The sequence below is a fragment of the Motacilla alba genome, chromosome 1, assembly GCF_015832195.1.
Source record: "Motacilla alba alba isolate MOTALB_02 chromosome 1, Motacilla_alba_V1.0_pri, whole genome shotgun sequence".
NCBI lineage: Eukaryota > Metazoa > Chordata > Aves > Passeriformes > Motacillidae > Motacilla > Motacilla alba.
In genome coordinates, this window is record NC_052016.1 from 7,030,552 (window position 1) to 7,051,711 (window position 21,160).

General features: G+C 46.3%; 2 protein-coding genes across 5 annotated transcripts in view; one reads left to right on the top strand and one right to left on the bottom strand.

Moving 5' to 3' along the window:
- Positions 1 to 1,133: 1,133 nt before the first annotated feature.
- On the top strand, positions 1,134 to 4,956 carry RPL8 (ribosomal protein L8). The gene is made up of 6 exons (XM_038150362.1): positions 1,134 to 1,267; positions 1,425 to 1,568; positions 3,018 to 3,159; positions 3,357 to 3,575; positions 4,367 to 4,482; positions 4,748 to 4,956. The coding sequence occupies exons 2-6, from the start codon at positions 1,431 to 1,433 to the stop codon at positions 4,904 to 4,906; spliced, it is 774 nt and encodes a 257-aa protein (XP_038006290.1). The 5' UTR covers positions 1,134 to 1,267; positions 1,425 to 1,430; the 3' UTR covers positions 4,907 to 4,956.
- Positions 4,957 to 13,620: 8,664 nt separating this feature from the next.
- USP9X (ubiquitin specific peptidase 9 X-linked) overlaps positions 13,621 to 21,160 on the bottom strand; it is a 98,074-nt gene continuing 90,534 nt past the window's right edge. For 2 of the 4 annotated variants that reach the window (XM_038150331.1, XM_038150324.1), the window contains exons 42-45: positions 19,539 to 19,695; positions 18,958 to 19,170; positions 18,417 to 18,512; positions 13,621 to 16,969 (exon numbers count right to left, since the gene is read on the bottom strand). In XM_038150331.1, the coding sequence (XP_038006259.1) occupies positions 16,835 to 16,969; positions 18,417 to 18,512; positions 18,958 to 19,170; positions 19,539 to 19,695 (601 nt within the window). In that variant the 3' untranslated portion in view covers positions 13,621 to 16,834. Of the gene's footprint in view, positions 16,970 to 17,717; positions 17,729 to 18,416; positions 18,513 to 18,957; positions 19,171 to 19,538; positions 19,696 to 21,160 lie in introns of all 4 variants that reach the window. The other 2 variants (XM_038150348.1, XM_038150341.1) reach the window with 2 other exon arrangements.

Sequence of the window (21,160 nt, forward strand, 5' to 3'; positions counted from 1 at the left end):
AGTGCTGCGTCCAGTTCTGGGACACTGAGGGGCAGGAGAGAGCCCAGAGAAGGGAACAGAGCTGGGGAAGGGTCTGGAGCACAAGTCCTGTCAGGAGGGAGCTGGGAATGTTTAGGCTGGAGAAAAGGAGGCTCAGGGGTGATCTTATTGCTCTCTCCAGCCCCCTGACAGGAGGGTGTAGCCTGGCGGGGACTGGTCTCTTCTCCCAGGTAACCAGTGACGGAGGAGAGGACCCATCAGGGGAGGTTTAGGTCGGACAGTAGGAAGGATTTCTTCACAGGACGAATGATTAGACCTTGGAGTGGGCTGCCCAGGGAGGTGGTGCAGTCACTGTCCCTGGAGGTGTGTAAGGAAAGGCTGGATGTGGCACTCAGTGCCCTGGTCTGGGTGACACGGTGCTGTTTAGTCACAGGTTGGACTCGATGATCTCCGAGGTCTTTTCCAGCATAATCCAATCTGTGTTTGTGTGAAAAAAGCCCTGGAGGAGTGGAGCCGTGAACTCTGAGCCCCCTCTGCCCCCCTTCCTCCCTGGCCCCTCGCAGTGTGTCGAGGAGCGTTTTGAGACACAGAGAAACGGGTGCTGGAACAGCGGGACGGGCACTGCCCCGGGACGGGCACTGCCCCGGGACGGGGACTGCTCCCCCCGGGACGGGCACTGCCCCGGCTCCCGCCTGGATCGGGCCCTGCGGGCCTGGAGCGAGGGGAAAACAGCCGCGGTCCCCGCGGGGCCTGCCGTGGAACCACGCTGCTCGGAGACAGCAAGCACCGCCATGGAACGGTTTTAATGATCTATTTTCTACTTATACACGTATAATGTATAGGTTTTGTTTACATTATCCACTGAAACGCGTGCTGGAGCGTTTCGGGCCGGGCTTTGATCGCCGCTGCTTTTAACGCTGTAGAACCGAGCTGCGGGAATCGCGACAACGCGCGCCGCTTTTGCTTTCCTCGGGGCAGTAAATGCACGGCTCGCACTGCACGGCCGCACCCAAACTCCAGCCCCGCACAGCACCCGACCCTTGCTGTGGGGATCCCGGAGCGCTGCCGTTTATCCGGGCCCGCCCCATCCCGGCCTCTCCCGCTGTCCCGGGGCTCTCCCGCTGTCCCGGGCCCGCCCCATCCCGGGGCTCTCCCGCTGTCCCGGGCCCCGAGGAGATGCGGGAACGCCGAGGCCCCGCCCCTTCCCGCGCGACGTCACCGCGCCGGAAAGCCCTCGGCGCGCCCGTGACGTCACCTCTTCCTTCTTTCCCGGGGAGGCCGGAACGAGGTAGGAGCGGGGAGGCCGCGATCCCGATCCCGATCCGCCGCCATCCGCGCCCGGGCGGCCGCGGGAAGGGGCACGGCGGGGATGGGGCAGGGCCGGGGCGCCGCCGAGCGTGCCGCGGGTGTCGCTGGTGTCGCTGAGCGCCCCCGTGTCCCCGCAGGGCGCCATGGGCCGCGTCATCCGCGGGCAGAGGAAAGGCGCGGGCTCCGTGTTCCGCGCCCACGTGAAGCACAGGAAGGGCCCGGCCAAGCTGCGCGCCGTGGACTTCGCCGAGCGGCACGGCTACATCAAGGGCATCGTCAAGGTACGGGCGGCCCCGGCTCCGCCTCTGGGGGCACGCTGGGCACCCCCGGGGGCCCGAGCCCCGCTCCTCCTGCGCTGCCAGCGCTGCCCGCGGGCCTCGGGCTGGTCCGGACCCGCCTGGTCCTGGTCCGGGTGTCTCTGTTCTTGAATACTCTGTAAAAAGTTAAACTCTTGCCGGTTTATGAGAAGATCTCAGCAGAGGGGGTTTCACTGCTGCCCTTGGTCGGCAGTAGGGGTTTTGCTGGAGCTTTGCTAAGCGTAGCAGTACCAGCGTGGTTTTATGTTGCCTGAGAATCCCCTCTACCTCAGGAAAGGTGGCTGGGGAGTGTCCCATGTAGTTAATTGCATATTTAAAAAAATCAAATATTTCTAAATGCCAAGTGCTAGCCATCATTGTAGTCTTGAGCGGTAGAAAGAAGGCAGTAGCTGCATTTGGGGTGTGACAGTGGTTCGGGGTGCTGCAGGGACTGTAGAGTGCCAGCAGTGCTCTGGCTGGGTGCCCTGAGCAGCCCTTCAGCGTTTTACAGCACGGTCGCGTTCGGTTGTAGAGAGAATTTTCTTCACCCTCCCCTACCTGAGGTGACGGTAGAAGGTGGGTAGCAGGGTTTGACGTGAGCCTGGTCCTACACAGGAGATTTGGCCAGCAGGGCTGAAAAACGCCAGCAGTGGACACGGGCAGTTTATGAGCTGTCCTGGAAGACAGACACATCTTAGAGACGAGTCAGAGTCGCTTGTCTGGAGTCTGTAAATGCGTGGTTGGGTATTTTAATCCCAGTGTGCTTCAAGAACAGAATGCACGTGTTTTTTCAAGTGTAAAAGAAGCAGTGAGTCTGTGGTTCCTTATTTAGGAGCTTCACAACCTTTGTTTTAGCTGATTGCAGAGCGTTAGAAACGCTGCAGTCCCGGGAAATGCAGGGAGAGGTCTCTGCTTGTGCCCAGCTTGTCCTGCCCAAAGGTGGTGGTGGGGCAAAGTGGGTTTCTTACTATGGAGAGACTGGATACCTGCGGAATGTCGGGAATAAAACTGTTCACACAGGATTAGCTGCCAGCAGCACGCTTACCCAGGCATTATTCTGTGATCAGTGAATGATTTGGGCTGGAAGGGACCTTAAAGCCCATCCAGTTCCAATCCCCTGGGACACCTTCCACTATCCCAGCTTGCTCCAAGGCCCGTCCAGCCTGGCTTTGAACACTTCCGGGGATGGGGCACCCACAGCTTCTCTGGCCAGCCTGTGCCAGGGCCTCCCACCCTCACAGGGAGGAATTTTTCTCTGATGGGATGGGATGTAGCTTGCGCTGTATCAAATGTGAATGAATCCTCTGCCCTGAGAAGTGTCTTGCTGAGAATCAGCCCAGAGTAACCATCCCCCAGTTCTGGAAGCTCTTGGGTTGCTGCAGAGCCCCTGGCAGGGGCCGTGTCGTGCCCTGAGGCAGCTCTGCGTTCCCGCAGGACATCATCCATGACCCCGGGCGCGGCGCTCCGCTGGCCAAGATCGCCTTCCGCGACCCGTACCGCTTCAAGAAGCGCACGGAGCTCTTCATCGCCGCCGAGGGCATCCACACCGGCCAGTTCGTGTACTGCGGCAAGAAAGGTGGGCTCGGATGGGACAGGGCTGGGACAGGGCAGGGCTGGGCTGGGACAGGGCAGGGCAGGGTGTCCCAGCTCCTGATTTCGGGATGCTGGAGTGCAGGACCCTGCTGCCACAGCGTCCGTGGTGCCGCCCTCCCGTGCTGCAGCTCCCACCCAGGGCCCCCAGTGAGGCCGCGGCCGCTCTCTTGCTCTTTGCAGCCCAGCTGAACATCGGGAATGTTCTGCCCGTGGGCACCATGCCCGAGGGCACCATCGTGTGCTGCCTGGAGGAGAAGCCCGGTGACCGCGGGAAGCTGGCGCGCGCCTCCGGGAACTACGCCACCGTCATCTCCCACAACCCCGAGACCAAGAAAACCAGAGTGAAGCTGCCCTCAGGCTCCAAGAAAGTCATTTCTTCCGCAAACAGGGCTGTTGTGGGTAAGGAGCAATCACTGTGAACTTGTCACTGGGCTTCTTGTCACTGAATCTTCCAAACAAGGCCCTGGTTTTAATAACCACCTTGAAAATAGTGTCATGTGCAAGCTGGACAGCCTGTGCTCAGCTGCCTGGCTTGTATTTTACACCTGCATTACTTTTGCATGTTGCTAACCTAAATTTGGAGGTTTGACCTAGTGAGAGGACAGAAAAGTAGATGCTCCTTGTCCTCAGGAGTTGTTCAGCCTGTAAAATCTGCAGTTCTTGGGGAAGGGCTTACATGGGAAATGGCACTTTGATTTCCTGCTTTTGGTTCACTGAAGGAGCCTGTTGGTGGTGTCAGGGGGGGTGGAGTGTTCTGGAAGGTCTGACGGGGAATGACAAAACCACTGCCAAGAACAGAGGCTGCACCAGGTTCATTGTGCACCTGACTGACAGCTGAGATGGCTGCTGGTGACACTTGCCTGCCTCTGCATGGAAGACACCAAAGTGTGTAATCTGCTGTGTTAATCCAGTAAAATTGACTCAGTAAATCATGGAACAAGTAGGTATTTGACCTCAAAGTTCTTCACAGTCCCCTGAGCTCTTTCAATTCATACTTCACTTAAAAAACTGATGTTGCTCCAGAAATCGTCGCAGTAAAAGTGGCAGTGCTTTAGAAAGAAAGCTCAGTCCGTGTGTATTGGATCAGAAAGAAGGCTGTAGCTCAGCTCTGCTGTCAGTGTTGCTGTTGGCTTTCCGTGGTTCTGGTGTGTGCTCTGTTTGGGTGTCAGCATTGCTGCCGTTCCCTGCAGGAATCGTGGCCGGGGGAGGCCGTATTGACAAGCCCATCCTGAAGGCCGGCCGTGCCTACCACAAGTACAAGGCCAAGAGGAACTGCTGGCCACGTGTCCGTGGTGTGGCCATGAACGTGAGTCTGTCTGGAGTCATCCCCGTCCCCTCTGACAGTTCAGGAAAGATTGGTGGGCTATTGGGACGAGCCTGGCATGTGTCTGGGAGGGAAGCTTCCCAGATAAATGTGCAGCCACAGGGTGAGTTAGCAGCCCTCGATGGTGACTGCGCCACGTGAAAAGTGAAGTCGTTTCTTTGTCCCCTTTAACCTGTTGATTTCTGTTGATTTCTGTTGATCACAAGTTTCTGTGGTTACATTGCTGTCTTGCTTCCCCCCTGCACAGCCTGTGGAGCATCCCTTCGGAGGAGGCAACCACCAGCACATCGGGAAGCCCTCGACCATCCGCAGGGACGCTCCCGCGGGTCGCAAGGTCGGGCTGATCGCCGCGCGCCGCACGGGCCGGCTGCGGGGCACAAAGACTGTGCAGGAGAAGGAGAACTGAGCTCCCACCCTGGGGGGGGGACACAAAATAAATTTGTACAACACAGCTCATGTGGGGCTCGTGGTGTCTGCTGCTGCCGTGGAGATAAAACTTGGGATCGTGTTCAGCACAGGAAGTTGTGAGAGGGAATTCGGGGTTTTTCCCCTTGCCTTGCAGAGCAGGGATTCTCTCAGCCAGCACTTGCGGTCTGTGAGCTGGTCCTGCAGGCTGGAGTAACACTGCTGTGGGTGCTCTTGTGCCCTGGTGTGCTGTTCATGTTGGCCTGGTTCTGTGGAAGGTGAGGCCTGACAAAGCAGTCAAGTAATCCTGTGGTTAAACTTGGGAATCTGTCTAAAAGGATGTTCCATTTCCTAAGTTCATAACCTCTAACATAATGGTTCTCCATTTTTATCTTTTGAGGGTGGGGGAACCTTGAGAGTTGCAAACTTGGGAAGTATTTCAGCTGCTCTCACTGCAAGGTGTAGCTTCCTTTTGGAACTGTCAGGCTCGAGCCAAATGAAAGGTGCAAAAAATAGAGGTGTGACACAGATTGCCCCCCATACTCATCGGTTTTTGGGGGGAGACAGCTTCAAACATCTCCTCTTTGCAGGTTGGCCACGATGGGATATTCCAAGGTGCTGCAGTAACATGGGCAGTAGCACCAATGTGCACTGGGAAGCTGTGGTCTCCTAAGAGCAGCTGTCCTGTGAAAAGCAGCTTTTGTAAGGGAATGAGAAAGGTGATGGGGTTTAGTGCAACATGGCGTTATTTACAGCTTTTCTGGACTGGCCTCAGGAGAAAAATCACTGAAAGCAGATGGGGCTCACCTTCATGGCTGAGCACACCCAAAGCCAGGGCTCCTGTTGATCTCAGCAGCTCTGGCTGTGCTGGAGGGTCTGAGCCGAGGGCCAGACTTCATGTATGGGAATGACCTGCATTGGTGGGAGCCCAGTGGAATGCAAGGCAGGAAAAGTAATTTCTACACCCACCCACAAATCCAGTGCTGGAGCTGGCCATGTGTGTCTGTGGAGGCAAAGGTGATTTAAAAAGCCCAAAGCACACCTTGGAGAAAGGCATCAGAGCCCACTGGGGAGAAGAAGCAAAGCAAGGGCAAGTTTTGTTTGTTTATATTGCTCCAATTCCATCAAGGTCTGAAGTTCACGTCTGCTCTTGCCATGAGGGCAGAAGCTCTCGGGTGCCTGTGCTCTCCGGAGAGGACCCACGCTGTAACACCCTTCCCAAACACCAGCAGAAGAGCAGCTGAAGTATTTAATGTTCCACAAGAATTTGCATTAAATGCACCTTAAGGACTTGCAGAAAATCATGGATTCCAACCACGTTTGGGTCTCTTGATGCCATATATTTTTTTGGGAAGAGGGAGATGGTTATGGACCCTTGGCTGCCTCTGCTGCTGTTCCAGGCTCCGGCACTGCCCACCAATGTTCACAGGCTCAGTGCACCAAGTCCATGAGTAGGGAGTAATTATTACAAATTATTAAAAATAAATAAAGTACCATATTACAGGGTTTAAAGCAGCTCCAAGCACATTTAATGTAAACACATCGGATGCAATGCCAGACATTCACACAGTAGTGTGAGGATTTCAAAGATTTTTCTCCCTTCACCAAACTCCAGTTGCAGCTACTCTTCCAGTGCAGTCTCCTGCTGCCAACATGAACGAGGAACTTTAAAGAGCCACTGTGATCCTGGCAAGTGACCAGAAGACTCCAGGGGCCAAATGCTCTTCCAGCACCAACACGTCCAGTGCTAAAAGTCTGTGAAAAGAAACATGAGGGAAGAGGCGGTAAGATAAAGCAAATAAACCATGAAAGGCTCTAAAGAAACCAACCTTCAATGAAATACTTGAATAAATTGAAGTGTATTTTCTAAACCAAAGGTCTAATTTAAGCTGTAGAATAGAGGTGATCTCCAGCAGTTTACAGGACAGGGGAAGTTAAGACAATTAATGCAATAAGAATTTTAAAAATATTGATAAAAATATACAGGTGAGTTCCTAACAAGCTTAACTTCAGGCTGGGAGGATGTGTGAAAGCCCTGAAGAGAAAATTAAAATGGGGCTGAAGTTTAGCCAGTCCCTGTCCTCTGCTGGGCTGAGCAGCAGGCAGCAGGTTCAGCTGAGCAGGGCAGAGCCTCCCTCCGAATCTGCACTGCAGAAATCGGGAATTATCCGGGCCAGGGACAGCGCAGAGCAGCAGGAGCTGAGGAGCTGCAGAGCACAGGAAAGCACAAACCTGGCCGTGAGGTGGGCGGGTGTGCCGGCTCGACTGAGGCAGCTCCAACACAAAAACACTTTCAAATGTAAACGGAGGAAATCAACGCAAACCACAGTAGAAAGCACACTCAGTGGAAAGCACACTCAGTGGAAAGTTCAGTAGAAAGCACACTCAGTAGAAGGCACACTCAGTGGAAAGCACACTCAGTGGAAAGCACACTCAGTAGAAGGCACACTCAGTGGAAAGCACACTCAGTAGAAGGCACACGGCTCCCTCTGTGGTCTTGCCCTTCTTCTACCCCCGCTGCTCATTGTATGGAATCATAGGCTGCTTTGGGGCTGAAAGGACCTGGAAGATCATCTAGTTCCAATCCCCCCGCTGTGGGTGTAATTATGTAATGTGTTGTAATTATGCTTTAATTGTGCATCATAATCAGCAACCTCCTGCTCAAACCAACTGTTTTAGCAGCATGACAGAATACCCAGTCGATTTGCTTATATGGTTTATATCCAGGATTCTTTATGGAGGAGCATCTCAATTCCCAACCCTAATACTGCACAGAAGACATGAGCTACTATAGATACAGTCCAACTTAAAAACCAAAGCCATGCTCATTAGTAAAACAATAATAATAGTGATTATTATTACATTATTAAACCTCCTCACATAGAGATTAGCTCAGTTACAGAATTCTTGAAATGAAGCAAACTGTTTTACAGAAAGATGTTAGGTGTTCCTGCAGAATTCTCAGAGGTTATTTCCAGTATATGGCTTTGTCTGCTAAAAGAAAAAAAAATTAAAAAATTAAAAGATACGTACCGGTGGAGCACTAAAGCCTTCCTTTAGAAGGGCTTCAAATTTCCATCTGCTGAAAGAGCAAACAGCATTTTCTTTACACTTTTTAAAGGGTGTGTTGAGAAGCACCAAGTGGTACCTAAACATGGACAGATAGGACAAATTCCTTCCCAGTAAGAGAACCCTCACTAACATCACTGTCCCCTGCCCCTGTGGAAGAGTAGGGAGGGTCACTTCACCCCGAGGTCACTGCCCCGGGGCTTTCCCCAGCACCGCTGCCAGCCTGACTGCCCAGCCCTGAGAAACCAGAAAGGGGAGCAGCTCTGGAGGATCCTCAGCCTGCTGCACACTGGTGCAGGCAGGGAAGAACTGCAGAGGGAGATGCAAGGAAACAGTGTGAGGTGAGAAAAGGCCAGAGCAAACCCATGCAGGGAGTTTCTGCAAAAAGAAGAGAGGGAAACAAGCTCCAGCAGCAAGATAATGATCCTGTTATGCTGAAGTTACCAGTAAGTATCTATCAAATCCAAGGGAAATGCTTCAGGCTGCATTTTCAGCTAATGTAAAAACCACAGGAGCCCAAATTCTAAAAGGTTTCAGGGAGTCAGGTGATCAATAAATCTTTACAGCCTCCACAGAGGTTAAATTAAAAAATGGCTTTTTTTGTCCTGTGGCATAACAAATTCTCAGAGAGAAATGTGAGAACAGAAACATTTGTGGGAGTTGTTTTACATTTTTGCTGTCTTCATCAAAAGCTTTCTTCTTCCAGTTTACAGCAACCCCCCACCCCCAGTGATTTGTTGGGATCCATAATTCTCAGTTTTGCCACCATGTCAATGCCCAGAGAATTCACACTCATGCCCACTCAGATGGGCGACATCGACTGAACAGACCAAGGATAAACTCAGGTGTTACAGAATCACGGGAGTGTCAGGGTTGGAGGGACCCCTGGAGATCACCCAGTCCATCCCCTTGCCAAGGCAGGGTCACCTGGAGCAGGTGACACAGGAGTGCATCCAGCTGGGTCTGGAATAACTCTGGAGAGGGAGACTCCACAGCTGATCAGAGCTCTGCCACCTTCACTCTAAAGAAGTTCTTCCTCATGCCAAGCTGGAACCTTTTGTGTCACCTGCTTCCATAATGTCCTTTTTTTTTTTTTTTTTTTTTTTATTTCACGTTAATACCACAAATTCCCAGAAATTTGCCACTGTTTTCCACTTTCATTTGCGTATCTTCAAGAGCAAACCTGGGGGACCAGAGGTTTCCAGTAGCTCTCCATTGGAGCCACCTCACGTTGGGAGACAGCCCTTGCTCTGGCAGAGCAAAGCAAGGGACACGTGGCAGGCACAGGGGTCACAGCAGCTCCCCAGCAGCTGCACCAGCTCCTCTTGGCCTGGAGTGTGACAGGACACTGTCCCTGGAGCAGCTGCCACTCCCAGAGCCTCTGGCCCTCACAGGCACGAGGGTGATGCCGGGAGCGTTCCCAGCTCGTCTCCAGCCACCACAGCACCATCAAACCACTCTGGGTGCTACAGGAGGTGCAGAGGCAGCAGCAAACCTGGCTCAACTCCAGCTTTATTTCCCTGTCTTCATCACAGCGAGTCTCCTCCACCAACGACTCGGTTATATTGTATTTTAATAAATTCAACACAAGAGGCCTCCACTAGCCCATTCTTCAATTAAGTCCACATTTTATTTATGGTTTGCTGTTGGTACTTCAATCAGATTTATATATACATAATCTAAAACCTACATCAAAACCATGTTGACTGCTCTGAAGACCGAGAGAAGTGACACGATTGAAGTTTTCTTCCACAGCTCTGTGGTAAGTCTACATTCCCACAGCAGGTTTTTGGTTCAGGTTGCAGAAGTGTTCAGAATGCCAATGCCAGGTCTCTCTCAGACTCAGAGTGGGAGGGTTACAGTTCTCTTGCAGCATTTCAGTCTTACACACAACCACAGTAGCAATCAGTAACATTTTTTTGTTCTAGATTCACACCTGGGTTGATCTGCAGAATCCTGGCTTTTCACATTCCCACATCTCCCTTTCTTAACCCTCACCAACACAGCTGGAAAACCACGTCCCTCCCTGCGACTGCTGCGTAATTTGAACATTAATTGTGAGAGGATTTGATGCTACTTCACACGGGAGGCTGAGGAGAAATGTTTGAGAGTCCTCACGGTGCCACCCGAAAAACGCCGGCTCCTTCGCCTGGATGCAAACACAGGTACCCCAAACGATTCCATTTATCCCCAGGGAGGCAGGGACTGCCGTGCCTGCCCAGCAAACAGCCCCACCAGGTATTTGTGCACCTCGGCCTGGCCCAGGGCAGCTCTCACATGGCCGGAGCCGCTCCCAGCAATGAACGACAAGAGGTAGAAAGGATTCACAGCAGCAGCTTGCGAAGGCCCTCGCTCAGCCCCCTCCCTGCCTTTATTTGCTCAGAGGATTAGACTTGGTACAGATCTTAGAGAAGAAGAAGAATAGAAAATGCTTTACATGCTACTTAATCTGAAGTTCCTGCTCGGAGCAGCTCCTGGTGCCCGGGGAGCTCTGTGGTTCAGGTCTCACACAAAGGCTCAGCAGCTGCTGCCAGAGGGGTGTGTGGGGCCAGGCAGAGCACAGCTCCAGCTCCCAGGGGTTTCACACAGCATGACCTCTCCCTTCAGCAAAACATTCCCATTTCTGCTATTTCACCTGTCCTTAGTCACGCACGGGGCAGGCAGATAGAATTGGTGAGTATCAGTAAGTCCTGAAGAACTAATCTTCGCATTTCTAAGCTTTGGAATTTGCTTCCAGAAGACCTTCCGAGGACTTTAGAGCACCTAGCAGATATTTAAATACAATCAAGTATATCAAGTGTCCAACTTTTCAATCCACCTTCTTTTCCAAATTAGATTCCAGCAAAACCTACTGCTTTTATTCACCTGTAGAATAATGGTTCAATATAGAAAACGAAGGGAAAAAATACCCCAAACAACAACCAACCAAAGAAAACCAATAAGCTACAAGCCATCAGAATTCCAGACTGCCATCAGTAGCACAAAGCTTTCCTATCCCACATAAATGAGAAGATTTAAGAGATGACAAAGCCCGCCTGGTCGAGGCTGTGGCTGCTGCTACTGCACTGTGAAAGGCTCCAGGCTGCCTGGCAAACGTGGGGGTTTTTGGGTTTTCCTCTTGCAGCAGCAAACAGCAGGACAGCAGGTGTAGGTAAAAACGGGAGGTAAACAACCATCATGGCAAGTGAAGGGATTTGATTCCAAGAAAATACAAAAATACTGAATATAAAAATGATCCTTGCAATCCAGAGTGAAAAACTCTGTAAGAAAGAATCACAAGAAATGATGGACAGGAATTTAAGGGCGAGGGACAAGAACTGAGCAGCATATCAATAAATAAAGCTACAAAAAAGGCCAATAATACCTTTAAAAGCTGCACCTACAGAGGTATCACTACAGCAAAGGAACAGAACTGCTCACTTAATGGCTCAGGTGAAACCACACTTGGAGAGCATTCATCCAGCCCTGGGCATTGTATGAAAACAGGAACAGCACATCACCACTACAGAAATATGGATCAGGGAACGGCTCATAGGGGAAAACCAAACATTTAAACATTTTGCTCTGGTGTGGACTAAGGGGACATCACTGCAAATGCAGACTGTGAAGCTCACACCACTTTGGGCAAAACACAACAACTTACTGGAACAGCAGTTGGAAATCAAGAACAAAAATCAACATTATCAGACATTCTGAATACTATGGAAACAGAGAAGGGAATGATCTTGTTTTCCTGCACTGGATGTTTTGCTATGGTCAGATTGTGGATGAAGTCATTGAACCTTTTTCCCCTTGTTTTCATTACTCAAGGTTACCTAATGGTTAAAAACTAGAAGACATTTTTTGCCCATTATTTTGACCACTGAACAATGACCCTGTCATTTCAGAATTGTGCTGATATGATTTAAGGCTATATTAAATTCTTCCAAGGAAACAGCCTGTAGGTCAGTTTTATTATCAAAAAGTGGCTTCAAGGAGTTCTAAAGCTAAAAAATACAGAGCTGGGTATTTAAAAATCTGATTAAAAGTTAGCCCTTATTCAGGAGTGTTTTTCTCCTTCAGAAACTGTTTCCCCCGTGCTTGTTTTGATTTGTCTGCAAACAAGAGCTCTGTCTTCTGTGCCACCTGCTCACTGAGCTGGCTTGACCCCAACATATCACCAACTTCCACTCTTACAGTGCTGCAATCAACTGAACTCGCACAAATGCTGCTGAAATCCACGGATCCACCACAACTTGTATTAGAAAATCAGAGTGCAGGATGGGGATGTAGGGATGTCTGAGTTTAATGGCTGGAATTGCTTGTCAACACACTTACAGACACTGCAGGGGTGGGGCTGTCCACTTGCTCTTGTGAAAAAATGACACAGGAATGGTTACTGGACACTTAAAGCCCAGGGGAGACTTTTATACCTTAGAAATAAAAGGAAATTTATGGTAAGAACCTTAGAAGTTCCAGTGTGAAAAGTGACAGTGCTCAGGCTGGGTTAAAGGCCTTCCTCCAGTCTGGAACAGAGGGCAAGTGTCAGCCAAATGACTGTGCTGACATGGCAACCCCACTGGAAGGCAGGGACAGGGACACCCTGGAATGGCACAGAGGGCACACACAGCTCACTCTGACCCCGGCTGGCAGCCAGGAGAAAACGCACTGAGCTCAAAAGAGCGGTTTGGTGTCACCTTCCTCACCACACCACCTGCAAGGAGAGCAGGAATCCTGCAGGAAGGAGGAAGCAGCTGGGATCCTTCCACTTTGCCTTCTGCCACGGCAGCACCACGGTGGTGCAGCACATGGTTTGTACAAGTCGCTTCCTACTACTCCTAGAACACCTCCTTCTGTCTGGCTCTAGGCAAGGCAGGTGCACACCTCATTCCCAAGACCTCATGGCTGTGGGAAAGTGGTATCACGAACATGATGGAGGGCATGAAAAGTAAGAAGACAGAGGGCCAAAATCACTGTTGTCCTGATTATGCTGTGCTGGAGCAGAGCCACAAATGGGAAACTCCCACACCTGTCCTAAGAAATGTGAGACTGGCATCAGCATCTCACCCTCCCGAAAATAAAGGTGTGTCTTTCGTCACGGGGGAGAGAATTTGCTTTCAATGTGGATTTGAAAGTGTGGGCTAACAAGGTTTAACTAAGATATTTAAATACTTAATTGGTTACTCTGCAAATTTCCCAACATGCCACTTCTTCCTCTAATTCATACAGTCAGTCCTTGACTTCATTTTTAATTAAATTCATTGCACTGAAAGCTTCCCTGCAATGCCCAGTAACTGGAACTCACACCAACAAAAACATGGAGCCACTTTGCCCTGACACAGCTCATCAGCCTATTCATTTCTGGCAAAAGACTTAAGAGGTAGACAAAATTTATTGAAATCAAAAATGAAGTAAATTGCTACAGCAGCCAATTTTTGCCCATTTTAGCTTTGGCAGAATGGCTAATCTCATTCTCTCCTGGATCTCAGGAAATACACAGGAAGTTTTGGAACTGTAAGTGCTTTTTCACGATACATATGCTAAAACACACAAGCTAGGCACAACAGAGTGGCTGAGAAGGCAAATAGCAAATATGATGACACAAATCTCTCATGTTGTATAAAGTTTCACTCAGAAATATAAAAAAAAGAAATGTCAACGGGAGAATTTAATTTCTTTCTGGCTCGATTTCAGCAAGATACACAAACTTGAAAAACAGAGAACTCAAATTTTCAGAGCTTGTAGTCAGCTGGGAAAATAATGTGAAAAATTCCAAGTCAAGCAGAGTCCTGTTCTGCTTGTCCATTCCCACAAGTTTGGGTCCTGCAGGACAAACAAGCTTTGGCAGAACCCTGAGCCATCTCCTTCTTGTTAAAGGGGTAGCACAGGTGCAGGTGACCAACTCTGTGACCAAAACGTAGTACATTTACTGATACACAGTGACTGAATTCCTTTTATATATGGCTGTACTATTTTTAGCACTGACAGTAGCAAGTGTTAAAAGCTGAATTTAGTCACTAAACAACCACAATCCAAATGTACAAGTTGGAGAAATTCTGCTCAGTAAGGTTATGGATTTCCCCCAAGGTCAAACTACACACTAACCCAGACTCAACATCACCTATGGATTTTCAGTTTCTATGTATTCCATGTTACACTGCCAGGAACACGAGGAATTGCTTTACTATTTATTGGCTCATTTTATGGAAGACCAGAGATTCCCTAGAAACTGTTCTAAACAGAAAACAGGACTGAAATCAGTGATGGGGGAATTAAATCTTTAGGCACTTTGAGGGGTACTGCTTTAGAGTGTGCCATCACCAACGAGGTATCGCCAGGTGCATCGCCTGAAGTCACCTGCCAAAATGCTGCGACAGAAACGTGCATATCAAACTTTTTGCTTGTACAGCATTTGTTAAGAAGTACAATTCAAAATGGTTTTGCCCAGAGTGAAGAAAACATTGCACCTTACACTGGAGCTGCCTGTTTAAAAAGCAACAGCTGCAGCAAACAATATGGGTTTACCCTTCTTCATAGATGCACAAAATCCTCAGTTTGCTGCCTGGAAAACAACTGCCACTGCAGCCATTCCCAATTCTGGGGCAGGGCTGGGTATGGCTGGAGAAAGCCACAGCCTTAAAGTGTCACAGGTTTGACATGTCTCTACAATCATTGCACTATTAAAAGCAAACACATTTGGCAAGGCTGAACTAGCACATTATATATTTTACCTATTTAGTACAAAATACGTAATAATCGCCTCTGAGATAGCCTGTTTAACAATTACTGGTCCAAATAAATATTTCAACTTGAGAACTCAGGGTAGAATTTTTGTAGTTAAAACCTCCAACAAGCATCCCCAAACATAAATGGGAACACGGTATCCAAATTTACTAAATCCAGGTAAAATGGTATTACTAAAAAACTATGAAGGAAATCTGAATTAACTTGAGCACTAGGAAAAACATGGAAGCATAAAAGTGATCATTGCTACACAGCATATTCAAAAATCTTCTGTGTCTCTCCCTCGTTACACTAAATGCCTAAGAATGCACTTGGACTGAATTTTCCATTGTTCATTTCAAAACTACAGACCTTTAATTTGATAAGCAGCTTTGTTTCTATCAACTCATTTGTAAAAAACACCATCAAGCTTGTGCTCTTAAATATATATATGTATATATAAAAACATACAAAAAGTACAAGATAAATCACATTAAGAAACTTTTACAGTGTAATTGTCCTGATTATTTTATTCTTGAGGGCCAATTTTTTCTTTTTTTTTTTTGTGCACAGAATCTCAATGTGACTGTTGTTCCAGAATTCAGCATAGTGCCACTGCACAGAATTCACCTTTCTGTGCAGTCCATTAAAAAACAAAACCCCAAAAAACAACACACACCACAGGACAAAACATTCTTCTTAAATCAAATTCTATTTGTGAATTCAGCAAAATAATTTCTATAAAATAAAACAGCAAAATATTTAAATAGTATAGGGTGGGCTGTATCTGTTTTGCAGGGGTATTTGGTTTTTAGACAGGTTCCAAAAAAATTACACACATTCAAGTTACCAATTTTCATTTAAATACAGTATTTACTGATGCGTTTCTTTAAGTCTTTAAACAAATGTTTATTCTGGAATAGAGATACCTCAGAATTGTATTTGACTAACCAGTAGTTTCTTTTATACTTAAACCCTGCTTCTAATGTTAAGATTTTCTGTATAATGGATAAAGAGCTAAGACAATTCTCGCTTTCAAGTAGAACTGTGAACGAGCAGAAAACCAGCAAGTTAACTTGGTGCAGTGGCACTCACAAGTACTCTGTGATTTTGTTGACTTCCACTTCACTGGGATGCAGTAGAAGGAAAGTGTTAGAAGTTTATCTAATAAGCTCTACCAAAGAAACAAAACAAGCACACCAAATACAGTCTATTATGCTCCAGGCATCCTGGCATAGCAAATTTTTGCATATTTGTTTTAAATCTTTTAAATTCCTATTACTGAAAACTAAGTGTTCTTTATCCCACCCAGAGAGAGAACTGTCAAACATCAGATGTGAGGAACATATGTGAAACTGAAAACCACTTGTTTGTCACATTTTCCCTCCCCATTTTATAGTCTAGGTGTAAGAAGAAAAAGTTCTGAGCAATACAGTTGTCACATTGGGACAACTGCTGTCACGCTTGTTTTTTGTTTTTTTTTTTCCCCTCATTGGCTACACTAACTTGGTGTGAAGCCATGCTAAATGTTACAGCATAACTATAGCTTCAAAGTGATTAACCTAATACCAGAATGAAAAAGGCAATGAAAAAAGATCTAGAAACAATGTTACATCACCAATTTTCCACATCAACCAAATAATTAAAAGGTTACCAGCCATTACGTTGCTCATAGTAAAATCGACTCCAGTGGCAAAGAATTAACATGAAACTATTTTTGTGGTTGACATGGATAGGCTTTTTCGTAAAGGAGTTGATCCAACTGCCATGAGGCAGGCAACACTGGTTGCAGAGCGCAGCAGATATATCAAGAAATTATTTTTTTGTTTTTGTAGATCTGTGAGTCTCATCAAGACAAAAAAAAAATGTTTCTTGCTCAAGAATTAACAGTCAAACATTAATATACTATATACACCTTTGCCATTTACACATTAGCATCAGGCCATTTATTACAAAACACTATACACTTTCCACTGCAGGCGGGTTATATATTGACAGCAATTTTCTGCAGATAAGACAGTGAATAGACTCTCCACTCCATGTTGATTAGGAATAGTTTTTCTAGTTTTAAATATTAGCCAGACACAGAGAAAAGTTGGACTGTAAGGCCTGGGTGCACAGTCTTGATGGAGCAAGTTAATTGATTATGTGCATTTCACTAATCTTTTGTCTGAGGCGGGGAAACTTCTTCACTGCCTTCGTAGTTTTCTTGTGCTCGTTGGCCAGTTCGCTGAGGGTTGTTCATATGATGTGCTGCCGGGCCCGTATATGGCTGTCCATGCACGTGGTTATTCTGCAACAAAGCACACACATTTCAAAGGGATTTAACCCTGTGGGCTGTCTCCTGACTCCTTGCTTTCCCCCCTTTCCACTCAGACCACTGGGAAGTATTCTCAAGCACACCAACTTCTCGTGTACCTACACAGTATGAAACACACATCCCAGCTGCTTTATTCCTCTGATTCACACCTTTACTTACCTGGCCAATTTACACACGAGGGCAACAAATTGTCAACTTGTAAAGATAAAAGGATCAGTTGAAACGGTAATCTCAGCTTTTGAATCACAAACAGTTCCATGCAAAGCAAAAGCAGCAAGAAAGGAAAAAAGGAGACCAAGAGAGTTTGCCTATGTGCTGCTACATTACACTGTGCACATATTTTATTAACAGATTCAACCAGCTTGACTTTTTTTCCCTAAAACAATGGAAAAAGCAAACCTGTGTTTATGCAGCATTGTTTAATTTTTAAGTGGGAAACCTCAGTGTTACAGAACTGAATGAAATCTAGACCAGCAGTTTTCTGCAAATGCTCTGCCCCAATTTAAAAAGTCACACACAGATCTGACAAACAAAACCACCTCATTTGTCTACTGTTTTGCAGAGATTGGGGAGAAACCAAGAGTTTGAGGATTGGGTGTGTGTTAGTGAGAAATGCTATTTCTTGCAAGAAAGTGAACACATGACAAGGGCAACGGTGAGGTTACGGAATGTGTCTGAACTCAGGAGCTCAGGAAGGAGTGGCAAAATCTGCATGACTTACCAACTGCTCTGCTGAGAACACCAAGTAAGGAAAGCAAGATGGAGAGGAAAATGGATTTGGGCAGGAAAGGAAATTAAATTAGCAGATTTGGAATATACAAAATGAATTGGAACAAAATATGGCAACTAAGTGAGGGATCCAATAATTTAGTCAATTCAATAAGAAGAAGACCCTGGTTATGATTTCTTCCAGATCTGGCTTTCCACTGGAAAGTATTAACAAAGCAGCCATTTAACATAAGAACAGATTTGGAATTTATATGTACTTAAAACTTAGAGATCACTGTTCATAGCATGAGCTACACGGCCACAAAGCCATCCGCTTTTTTTCCAAAAGCCATCCAGTTATCCAAATTCAGGCCCTGAGACTTGATTTTGTATTTGAAAACAAGAAAGCAGCTCACAAAATATTATCAATGTCAATAAATACAACAGAATCAAATGCAGCATGCACTAGGCTGTGATTACATCCATCTCTCTGCTCTTTCTGTGGATGATTAATCCCTGATCTGATAAAATGCCCACCTGAAGCTCTGATGGTGAAACTGCTCCTGGTGAAATGGAGCTGTACCTTTATTCCTCCAAACATGTATTTGACAATAACATGCTTCTGGCTAAATGACTATAATTTAAGTCACCATAAATGCTAAAAAAAGCAAACCTGAAACTCTGAATAAATAGTTCAACTCAGAGCTTTTACCTGTTGATACTGGGAACCAGGTGAATGGGGATACAGTGGGGCATCTTCAGGTGGAGAAGACTCATGTTCATCTGGGGCATCAGGATCATCTGGTTCCTAAAGTTTGAAACAGCCCATTTAATTTACTTTGTAAAATCATATTACAGCTATTCTAGCCCAAACCAATCCTATGTGGAAATGATTGTTTCACACATGCTAGAGCCATGTTTTAGACATTCAGAGAAAAATTCCACCCCACCCTGTCACCTCTAACTTGTATTGTAATAAATAAAAATTCCCTCTATCGATGTATTACTGGAAATACAGACCCATTCATAATCTACTTCAAATGGTCAATTTCAATTTTATACTGCTAATTCTCTAAGTGACAGATGTCTGTAGGAACAGTAATAAAAACTGAAAAATAAAACCATAAATCCATACTTATGGAGTACATAAGAAATGTGTTACCTCTTAAATGAGTGGAGACTGTTGCTAAGGTTAATGATTTACAGAAGCACTTTACTCAATTTCTTAACTGAAAGTCAAATTAATTCTTTACCTCCTCTGGGCAGAGTTCACAAGCCTTTGCAAGAGTCATTCTAGCACTGTGTGACCTCTCTAGGAAGTAGCCATTTGATGTTTCATTGCTCTGTATTGGTGGAGACCAGTTATTGTAGGTGTACTGGGGATTGCCAGTGTATGGTCTGCGCTCCAGCTCATCTCCAAGCCATTCCACTGCCCAAGTCCATTTTCTCTTCAAATCTCCATTGCTCTGCAGATGGAAAATGAACAATTCACAATTATTTCCTGTGTTCTTGAAAACAGAATCATTTTTCCCTTCTTTATATCAGCTGTCAGAGACCATCAACCTATCTGCTGCTGTTTAAAGGAGTCACAAATATCCTTTTTACCCCGAAGAAAACTTCAAATTTGAAATGAAGTCTCCAGATTTGCAGCTGCATCACAACTGCAAATTAGTGGGAATTTAACCTTCTCATACAGAAGGTTCAAATGAGTCGTCCCTGGAAGTTGTAATTTAACTGAGGTGTTAAAAACTGAATAATAGTGGGGTTTGTTTTGGGTTTTTTTAAACACAGAAATGGGGGAAAAAGCAGCAAGAAACAGGATAAAAAGTATCACCTGAAGGATCTGGTAAGCTACAGGGCAGTTGCTGAAGAGAGCTACCATGCACTTTATACACTGGTAAGCTCGTTTCTGATAATGGTTCTTCGAGCGCTGAATGGTGTCAAAGAGTCCATCCCTGTCATCTGGAATTCCCTTAAGTGCATTGTGAATCCTAGAAAAAAACAAACCAGAACAACAACAAAACTTTGAGTGTTAAAGAGTTTTAGCATTTGAATTAAGGCTCTATATACAATGTAATACAAAAGGGACACTGATGTTCTGACTCCTGGTGTTAGTCAAGAATGTTTTTTAAAAATCAGAAAATTGACCTGATGTGTCATATATATAACTTAGTTTAAAAATTACCAAAGATGCTAAAAATATAACTGAACAAGATACATTAAAAATGTAATTATTATTAATTCTAGTCACAATAATCAACTTTAACAGTTCGATTTTATCACTAAAGTATCTACTGCCTTTACAAATCAGCCCTGTTAACCCAGGAGGTCCTTACAGAATTGGAACAGAATTAAATCCTCAACAGAATGGTCACTTATCCTCAGTTATGCTTCTCAAAGACACCCTTTTACATGCAGCTCCTCTGAAGGGGAATGAGTGGTACATATCTGTGCATGGGATAAGGGACTTGGGCATTCCCTGAAACTAAGCTCAGTTTCTGTGCCTTCTGCTCTTGAACAGGGCAGAGGAATTATTAATTGCTACCATGAAACTGTGCAAAAACTGAGAACTGACACACTTTTGGCTTTAAAAAACACGTCAGAGGGGGCACAGAACCCACACTGGTGTCTCAAAGAGCTACACTCATGGCAGGGAAAGAACTGCCCTCTTTCCTCCCAGCCCTGGCAGCCATCAGCCCAGGTTCCATCTGTAAGGTAATGATGAGCTTTACTTCAGTTAATTTAATTAAATGGCACTTGCACAACTCCAAACTCAGCACTTGAACCTGTCAAATCAAGAGAAATTGAAGAGAGTGGGTCTGATGCCAAGGGTCAGCAGCAGTGATCTTGCAGTACCAGGGGACAAGCTGCTCCAAGGGTCAGATCAGACTCGTTTTCCAGGAGTTACAAGACACCATTTACAATGGACAATTTCACTGTTTCATGGTGGTTTGTTGGGGTTTGTTTTGTTGGGTTTTTTTTGTTTTTTTTTTTTCCAGAAGAGAAGACAAAGATCACTAAAACTCTCTGATTATCACAGCAAAACCAAGTACAGGGCAGAGACAAGTACTTCGAGCTATGGCCAGAAGTGGCAGCAAGAAGTAGTGGATGACTGGAGCTGGCCATTTAATACCCCCTGTGGAAGCCTAGCACAATTCCATGGAGCAGTGCTACTCCTGACACTGCAATGGGACGTGGAGTGATGTACTTCTCCAGGGAAGCCACACCACAACATTCCACCTCCTTCAACCCTGCTATTCCAAATACAGCATTATCCCCAACAACCACTTCCATGATTTCTCACCTGCTATTCAACCCTAAAAATCCATTATTTGACTTCATATCTATTAAAGTATGCCCATCCTCCAGCATTCTGTGGACTTATTTAATGAATTATTTATTAAGAAGATAATATAAGCTAACTGCATAACATATGCATAAAAGACCCCATAAAGA